Consider the following 9,977-nt stretch of genomic DNA (forward strand, 5'->3'; position numbering starts at 1 on the left):
CACACCTACAAACAGGAACCGGTCTCTCTCTCTCTCTCTCTCTCTCTTTCTCTCTCTCTCTCTCTCTCTCTTTCTCTCTCTCGGGGTAGGGGGTTGCGCTGTATGTATCATAACCATTAAAATTAGTACCTTTGGCATATTTATTGTAGAGCAATACTCTCTCAAAAATTCTTTGACATTCGTTGATACCTAAATAAAACTATAAGTTGACAATGATGCAAGGTATGTGTAATTCTTGCTGCGCTCGCCAGAACGGTAGCACCGTAAAACATATTATTCCAATTCTTTAATGTTCGGGTTCGTTATCGGGCTCGGTGTGTATCAAACAAACGAGGAAAGTATGTTGTCAGTAATAATATCGTGCATTACTTGGACCATTCCTTTTATTGTTTTTTTACAAACAAATAAGTTCTGTTAAATAGTGTCAAGCATTGTGTTGTAAATTAAATCGACAGGGTTTTTTGTATTATTACAATCGGGTTCGTTATCGGGTCGGTAAACAGACGATAAGAAATGATATTCTGCATAACAATGCATTGTTTTCACAAATTTCTACAAACCGGTAGGGGACGTGTATTGTTTATGCAATACTCTCAGAATGCTTGTTTGTGAATGCTATGCATATCTTTAGATCAATGTGTAATCGGCCAAGTCAGAAGACAATCAAAGTTTTATATCCATTAACCAATGAAAGTCGGAGAAGACCATTATTGGATGGGAGGTTTTTTTTAATTTTAAACAGGGAATAAAACTCAAAATAATATGGAACAATGTTCTAATCCAATTATATTCTCGAAGTATTAAGATAAAGAATTGTTTTTAATTAATTAAGATAATTCTAGTTACTAGTGATTTAAAGACTCTGCTGGGCACCCCTGCGAATGTGTCCGGAATATTTTCTTTATCGTTGCTAAGTATGCAATGAATCCAGAGGTGCTCGAATGAAAGTTCAAGAGATATCTCCGAGATTTGTTCAGTTCCTGTGAAATTTCGAGCGGAAGTATAAGTGTTCGGATAATATTATCAAGGTACGTAATAACTGGTCGTTTTATATATCATAACAGACTTTGATTTAAGTTAAAATATGAAAATAAAGTAAGATATATGTTTTATTTCGTCATCTAGCGGTTATTTAAACTAAACGATGATACCCAGAGCATAGTTATTGTTCATGTTCAACCACTCTACATGTGGTTGAAAATATAAACATTGGGTTGCTTAATAAAAACATAGGCTAGTCATGTTTGAAGCTTTTACCATGCTTTTTTTTAAAAATGAATGGGTGTCTCTTTTGAACAAATTTCTAGAAACATTCTACATAAAATAATATAAGGTGCGTTCAGGGTTGTACCGTTGGTGAAATTGAGATTTACCGCTTGCAGCATTTGGTTGCCATCGATGAACTATGGTAGCCAGTGGTCACCAAATGCTGCCATTTGTAGCAATTTGTATAGGTAGTACCATGAACGATTTTTTGTCAAATTCAAACAAATGGTAGCCTTTGGTTACAATTGGTTACCAATTATAACCATCTGAACATATAAAACAGTTGAAAACAAAACAAAATACCTTTCCTCTATAAAGTGTGACTGTTTTCCTTTAAAACAGCTTCATTGAGTGATTTATTATGCTAAATATCATTAATACAATGAAAGTAAAGATTAATTGCAAAATTGATAATAAATATTTAACGCCAGCAAAAAAATATATTAATAAGAACCAATTTTAACAAGAGCTCGGACTTTCTGTAGTTGTATCAAACAGCAATGTGACATAGGCTTATCAATAATTTCTTTGTTGGCCACTCAGCCATGGGTCTTTGAAATCAACAACATTTGTCTGGCTTAAATATAAAGCAATTTCTACGCAATCTGTGTATATTTCACTCGATATCAACATCCTTTTAACTTGATTTGATGCAAGAAATAGTAACGTCCTACCGAAAGTCCAAGCTCGAATATCAAAATGCCGGTTCTCTATCACACACTTTCTATAATAATGTAATGTTTCTGGATATAGAAGCGGGTTTTAGAAGCCCTCAGTTATCTTAGATTGTCTTCAAAATATTCATTCAATAAGATATGCATATATCCTATGCTCAAGTATTTATTTTCATCAGTATCTATAGGCATCTTATAACCCGCCATGTTGAATTAGCATAATGGCGTCACCTACCAAACTTGCCTAAGCTCTAGGCTGCAGGTAGATTTGGTGACCTCATTTGAAATTGAAAGTACACCAATGGTCAACATTGGTAACCAATTGCTACCATTGGGAACCATTTGTAGACATTGGTGACCGAACTTGCCGTTGGTAACAATCTGGTGAACTCTGAACGCACCTACTGTTTGTTTCACTATTGATGCTATTACTAGGTCAGGCGCGGATCCAAAATCCATAATCCTTATGGGGGATCGCTACTAAGCATGTTAATTGTTGCAAGAGCATAAAAAACATATTTTCTATTGTCACATTTATTTCTAGAACTCATTTTATCCAGAAATAATGGAGATAAAGTTAAAACAAAAAAAATGTTAAAATCAATAAACCTCTAGATTTAATATTTGACTACAAGTATCTAGATTCTAGAAAATAGACTATAAACGAGACACTATTTTTACTATTAAACTGAAAGGGTCAAATACAACCACGTGGTCTAAATTAAAAACGATAAAATTCGCAGGTGTGCTGGGATAATTGACAAAATAATCTAAAGAGAAATCAATTTAGAAACAAGCTATTGCTATATTTAGATACACAAAGCAGAGAAAGATACGAAAAAAGAAGAGAATCAAGCCCATTATTCATTGTATGAAACAATGAAACAAAGTTTTCCTCAGTCCCTTTTTTAAATTTGACGAGAAAACACGCTAGGAAAAATATTCAGAAAACGTAATTTTTCAAATCAAAAGATAAATACAAGAAATCTATCAAATTAATATATTTTTTAATTTGAGTTCAGACATATAATTTTTTAGTCTCTAAACTATATGTAAACAACTTTGTTGGATATTATTACCCATGTTACCCATGTACTCCATATATTTCGTATAAACCACAGTAAAACTCGGTTATAGCGAACACACTTACAATGAACTTACGCTTGCAGCGAAGTAATATCATTGTCCGATGACTTTATTACATGTTGTATTTGTAATCTTGACGGATATAACGAATTACACTGTTAACGAAGTAAAATCGCCCGTCTCTGGCACTTTGTTATAAGCGTGTTTTACTTTAAAATGATGAAACTGTTAAGAAACTAATCTTCGTTATTAATATTATGTTTGAAATTTGTTTTGTATGTATAGACATCTCACCCAAACTTTAACTTCTCAAGAACTTGTACCTAATAAATACATCTACGACGACGATTATTCTATTCTAGTATCAGAGTTGGCAAAAATACTAAAAAGACTTCCGCTTTGAGAATGAGAAGGGATTTTAAAATAACTGGGACTTCCCACTAAACAAGATTCAAACAGAAAGTAGAATAATTAAGAATAAATTTACTCTAAATCATCGAATACAAGATCAATACAAAGAGAGCCTTTATGCCAAGGATAAAAAGGTATTTACTGAATTTTGAGGTTTAATCGAAAATAAACTTTTTTGTATGATGTATTCTTGTAATTTATAAATTTATGAATATATTTGCAGATTGAAATTGGACTTCTCATGCAAATATACATTATTTTGTTAACTATTTATCACACACACACACACACACACACACACACACACACACACACACACACACATGTAACAAGTGTCACACTGCTTTGCAACCCGGGTTGTGGGGAGTAGAGAAATCGTGTTAATTAAACCATATGCCTACGAACTATTTCTGTTGCCTTACTTATATGTATAGCACTTGATTTCTGTGTGTTGATGAGATCCATCAGTGATTTAAATCCTTGCGCAGATCCAGAAAATGTTCCGGATCTGATGCCTATTTTCCGTAATTTTACTGAGATTTTAATAATTTTGAAAATTTTCAAAGAGGAAGGGATGTCCGGACTCCTGGACTTCCCTCTAGATCCTCTGCGCATAAAACAATAAGTTCTTTGATAATGATAATAACATATCCTTTATATACAATAAGACGACCAGTATAGCATAAAAATATTCAAAAGATCAAATGTAGGGTGACATTTTTAAAATAAAATAGTTCGTTTCCCAAAGATGTATAATGCCTTGATAAGATTATAGTTGATTTGCTTTTTATTTCACTTGCATATTGAAATCCATGTAAATAACTTTGGGCATCGTCGCAAACTACGGTTTTGAGTCCACAAGTTCCCTCAAGTGATAATGGAGAGAATCGATGTGAATCACACGTGGGTCACCGACGATGAACTTTGGGTTACAACATGTAATTCTTTGAAACGGAAATAATTATCAAAGAAAAAAATGCACCAAGATTATTTGCTGTAGCATTTCTGTAAATGCTACAGCAAATATGTAAAAAATTAACAAAATTTTAAAATATTTTGATCTAGATATTAGTTATGGAAAACAAAATTGGTTTTGCGTTTGTTAATTTGATAAGTCTAGTAAATTAACAAAAGACATATGAAGTTTCGAGAAATGCTTTTAAAAGTTTTATATTGCAGACAACAAAAAGAAAGCAAACCATTCATCAGAAATGTCTCAGAAAAAAAATCAAGAAACAGAGCTCTATTCTGGCAAGGATTCTAAAGAAAAAGATAAGGCTGACAAAGCCTTGAAGACGATATGCAGCAATGGTGATGTCACGTCTGAACTATCTGAAGATCAAACGAGCCGCGTTCTCTGTGCACCCACACCAGAGGCATTGAAAAATGCAGAAGAAAAATATAACACAATGGCAAGTGAACGCAGTGAAATAACGGAAGGAACAGAAATTAATGTTCCTGTTCAGTTGGGAAGTACAACCACTGAAATTGCAGACCAAAGTAAATTGCCCAAGAATGAAGATAAAAATGAAAAAGTTGATCAAACTCAAGCCGAAGCAAAGCATGATCAAGTAAACGGATCGGGGACCCTCCGTCAGCATGATCATAAAATCAAAGAAGGAAACTCGGAGGAACTAAAGAATAGCAGCGTTGCTAAACACGAGGATGAAAAAAGACAGAATTTAGAAGAGGGTGCACAAGCCAAGTCTATAGTAAAGTCTGACTCAAAATCAAAGAAAGAAAGTACGATAGGAAGAAAGAAATTAAATCACACAATGTCTAATGATGACACAGAGTCGGCAAACAAAATGAAAGATAGACAATTAGAAGACAAAGAGATCAGTGTAAAATGTGATGTTTGTAACATCAAAGATGATGCATCTTCAGTTGTGAAAGAAACGGTATCGAAGGCGTTTTCATTTCCGGATAAGGTAGAGATAGTTTCTCCCGAGGGATTTAAAATAAAAATATACCAACATGATCTATTAGAAACTAATGTTGACGCTATCGTCAATGCTGCAAACGACAAACTGTCACATGGAGCGGGTGTAGCCGAGGCCATTGCAAAAAGAGCAGGTCCAGATATGACAAGAGAATGCAAAGATTATATAAAGAAAAATAAATCATTGACTGTATCAAAAGCCTTTGCATCTAGTTCCGGAAAGCTAAAGTTTAAGAAAATTATTCATGTTGTCGGACCAGCTTGGTGGGATTACAAGGATAAAGTAAAGTGTTTGAACGATTTGGCAAAAACAATTACAAATCTTTTGGAAAAAGCTAAAGAATGTAGAGTCAGAACAGTTGCCATGCCTACCATAAGTTCAGGTATACCGATTCTAACGTTTTGCTTTATTTTTATGAGACGTAGTTATAAATCTTTAATAAAAAGATAAACAAGATAAATGTTATAATTATATATGTCATAATAATTTAACCATTTTTTATAGGTATTTTCAAAGTTCCACAATCTCTGTGCGCAGCCATGTATTTAAAAGGTGCGTTTGATTTCAGTATGCACAATACGTTTGGCTCTCTCCAAGAGTTACACATTGTTGACCTATCACCAGATGTCCTGGTTGCAGTTCATGAAACGTATAACCAATATCTCACCATGGACAGGGTCATCGATCCATATTGGTTAGTTTCAAGTCACGAAAAGCAGGAATCAGACACAGAAAAAGAGAGATTAACCGATGCACAAAATTCAAATTCTTCGAAACCGACTGAAAAAAAACAAAACATAGAAAAAATATCTAATGCAAAATCAGTCAATGCGAACTCTGAGGGAAATGTTAACCCCGACCATTTCACAAAAGATATCAAAAACATTCGTGTATTTATTTACACACAAGATCTGGGATCATTAGAGGGCATAGATGTTGCAGTTTCTTGCGAGAATCCCCATTTCACTGGAAAGGGTGGGATAGCAGCCACTCTTTTATCCAAAGGAGGGACGACATATGCAAATGAGCACACTAACCTCCGAAAAAACGCGCCTTATCCACAATTTACGACCATTATATCACCAGGATACAACACAAACTTTAAAACAATCTGTCATGCTATTATTGCTGCCTTTTCGAGAACGCGTCCATTATCTCAAGCATGCAAGATGCAATACAATAGTTGTATATACTCAATCTTAAGAGAAATAGATGCACGTTCTGAACAATTAGTACGGACCAAGAAAACAAAGGGATTTTGTTCAATCGTTTTGCCACTTCTTGGAGCAGATAACATACATATTCATTCACCATTTTCATTTGACAAACGTTTAGTTGTTTTCTTTGTTGATATATATTTGTTACATTAAAGGTACACTTCAGGACCAACATTCCATTCAGAATCTTTGTACTCTGATGCTGAAAGCGATTGCGAAATTTGCCATACACTGTCCTAAACAAATCACACAAATCCACCTTGTCAACATGCGAGATGAGTTTACCCAAATGCTTATAACAAATATACGTCCGATGGATTCCAAGCACTCGTTGTTTAAAAGTGGTGATGCAAATACAAAACTAACAAAGTTTGATTCCAGGCCTTTCAAATATATCTACAATTGGAGAGTACTGCCAAGGGAGCAGACGGTTAAATTGAAGGATATAATAAAACCAGTTGCTGAACACAACAAAGGTGTCTGCATTATATGTCTTGATGAAATGACTAAGCCTGTTGCATTTATGAAATGTCACCATTGTTTTTGTGAGGAATGCATCTTCGAATATTTCACGATGAAACCAGCTTGCCCTGTTTGCAATACTGTATATGGGGAACTGTACGGCAGCCAACCTTTGAACGGAGAAGCTCATATTTTTAAAGATAAAAGATCTCTTCCAGGTTATCCCAGAACAGAGACATTTATTATCAACTACGTGTTTCCAAATGGATACCAAGAAGTATGTATGCAAATTCCTGATTTCAAGCAAATATAGAGCCACCTTTTCTGTAACATCACAACTATAAAAACATAGAGATTGAATGAGTGCTTTCTTTATAGGAGTGTCATCCAAATCCAGGTGAGCCGTTTACTGGGATAGAGCGACAGGCATACCTACCCGACAACAGTGAAGGCCAAGAAGTTCTCCACTTACTGGAACAAGCCTTTAAACAAAGGCTGGTGTTTACTATTGGTGTATCAAGGACCACAGGAAAAGAGGGTGTTGTAACTTGGAACGATATCCACCATAAGACCAGACGTGATGGGGGGCCAGAAAGGTAAACTGGGCAGGCGTGTTTCGTGCCAAAAAACATCCACTGTTTTGTGGTGTCTTTTAAGATATTTCCTTTTATTAATGCTTTTTTTTATTTTCATTTCGTTTCCAATAGTGTATTTGGTCAATAGTGAGTTAAATAATAGGTGAAGCCTTTGGATTTGAATGACCACTCTCTGAAATTGGTATTATCAAAGGACACACTATGTACGGAATGTTTCATTAAATGTAGAATATGTGGGTTACGTAATATAGGTGGTATATTTTGTCTTAACGCGTCTTCTATTTGTTTTTCCTGGCGATTATGATTTGTTTTATGTGAAATGAAACTTGACTGAGGACAGTGAAAAACAAAAATAGTAACTGCTATAGAAAAAAATAAAGGGGCTATAACAAATGTTTAATATAGTGTGATTATTATCCACATGTCATTTACTGTTGAACTAAAGGGTATCAATGCATAGAGAAAACATCAGTCAATTGTTTTTATTTCAGGGTGTTTTTTTTTGGGGGGGGGGGGCTGAATGTTCATTGAAGTGTATTCTTTTGTTTAAGAGTTACATTTGTTTGCATAATTAGTGTTATATTATTTTGCACTTATGAGCAAAGCAAAAACAGGCGTTGACTTGGATAAAATGATACACCATACATTTGCATCATAATATTTACATTAAAAAGATCAAAGTTTTATGCCCTATACATCAAATAGATTTTTTAAATAGTTTTAATTTATAATAGATTTGGATATCCAGATGAGGACTACCTTTCTCGTGTAAAAGAAGAACTGAAAGCAAAAGGAATCGTGAATGCTTGATTAAAAACCATTGCCCTTTCTTATTGCCATATTGAAAGGTCTTCCTAGCAAGAAACTGGGCATATTTTTTTAAAGAATTTGTACCAAGCGGATTTAAAACGTACTTGTTTTGAAAGTAGATTCCGCTAAATAGTTTAATAATCAACTTCGAACGTATTTGTGAGTTGCATGAGCATTTATTATGTACTAATCCAAACTAACGCAAAACGACTCAAATGTTGGTTAAGAAGAATATAAGACTGTTCTGTTTGTAGGCCAATTGAAGCTTGACGTCATTCTTTATTACACCTTTGTTCAAGCCTATTTAATTGTTTAGTTCATTTATCGGTTGTAACCTGTTTATTTTGGAGGCAACTCCATGTAACAACATATCTAAATGCGTAAAATAGAATTCTGTTACTGAATATTCAGTTGTAGTGTATGTACATTAAACGTCGCCATGAAGGATATTGTCATTATTTTATTATAGCAGTTTGTCAATAATTTTGCTACATAATGTTTGTGATATATATTTTATTTCAATGTGCTATTTTGACGTACTATATAGTGGCCTGAAAATTAGCTAATATTTTTTATTGACATTACTTAGTTTTTTCTCCAATTAACAAATGATTTTTCTAAAGTGAATATAAACTTTATATGTAGGCTCAATCAAAATGAAATACCTCCATATATGAGGTGATTTTATTCATGGATTTTAAACGTGCATGCATAATATTTTACGCCGTTAGAATGTATATGTGTATAAAATGTGATTTTGCCACAAAACTTTTAATACAAATACAGTCGATTGGGATATTCCGAATCACTTTTCACAACTTGGTTGTACAAGATGTAAATAACAATGTTAAAATTTAGCTCTTTATTATCAACAAAAAGAAGATTTGATCAGAAAATAGCTAGATTTATGTCAAAATATTTAACTTTAAAATAGTGGCTTCGACAGGGGTGTATTCATGTCATTTTTGGATATTCCGAATCAAAAGCTAAACTGATAAAAACATTCCGACGACTTAAATAATACTGAATACAAATTAGTTTATGGCATATCCTTACGATCTAAAAAATAAAGAAATTTTCAAATAATTAGATGCGTCTAGAACTACATATATTTCAAATATAAGAACACTCCTTTGCGCATGCTACCTGTAAAAACAAGTATGAAACCAAAACAGACTATTAATAATCCACCAACACATACAGACTCCGAATTTAAAAGACCTAAAATTGGAATACCATTGCATTTTACAAAAAAAAAAGAAAAAATATTCAATATTTAATGTGTTCTAAGCTTATAATTGAGGTTATTGTGTACACACGTGATTTGAAATAAACAATGATATAGATGGGGTTGAAATTCAGCTACTTGGTTAATGTTTTAAAGATGTTGTGAAATATTTGTACGCTGCTTGAAAACTTAAAATATATCTGATTTATCAATATACAGTTTGTCATGTGTTATCGATTATTAAGGTTTAAAAATTAATGAGAATGATTAAACAACATTTTTAG

At 33.5% G+C, this 9,977-nt stretch overlaps 1 protein-coding gene across 1 annotated transcript; it reads left to right on the forward strand.

Annotated features, from left to right (window-relative positions):
• The first annotated feature begins 558 nt into the window (after positions 1-558).
• Positions 559-9,977, forward strand: LOC128180919 (uncharacterized). The gene is made up of 7 exons (XM_052849120.1): positions 559-1,028; positions 3,312-3,571; positions 4,617-5,762; positions 5,885-6,668; positions 6,751-7,336; positions 7,438-7,655; positions 8,390-9,977. The coding sequence occupies exons 3-7, from the start codon at positions 4,649-4,651 to the stop codon at positions 8,463-8,465; spliced, it is 2,778 nt and encodes a 925-aa protein (XP_052705080.1). The 5' UTR covers positions 559-1,028; positions 3,312-3,571; positions 4,617-4,648; the 3' UTR covers positions 8,466-9,977.

The sequence above is a fragment of the Crassostrea angulata genome, chromosome 4 (genome assembly GCF_025612915.1).
Source record: "Crassostrea angulata isolate pt1a10 chromosome 4, ASM2561291v2, whole genome shotgun sequence".
NCBI classification, from domain to species: domain Eukaryota; kingdom Metazoa; phylum Mollusca; class Bivalvia; order Ostreida; family Ostreidae; genus Magallana; species Magallana angulata.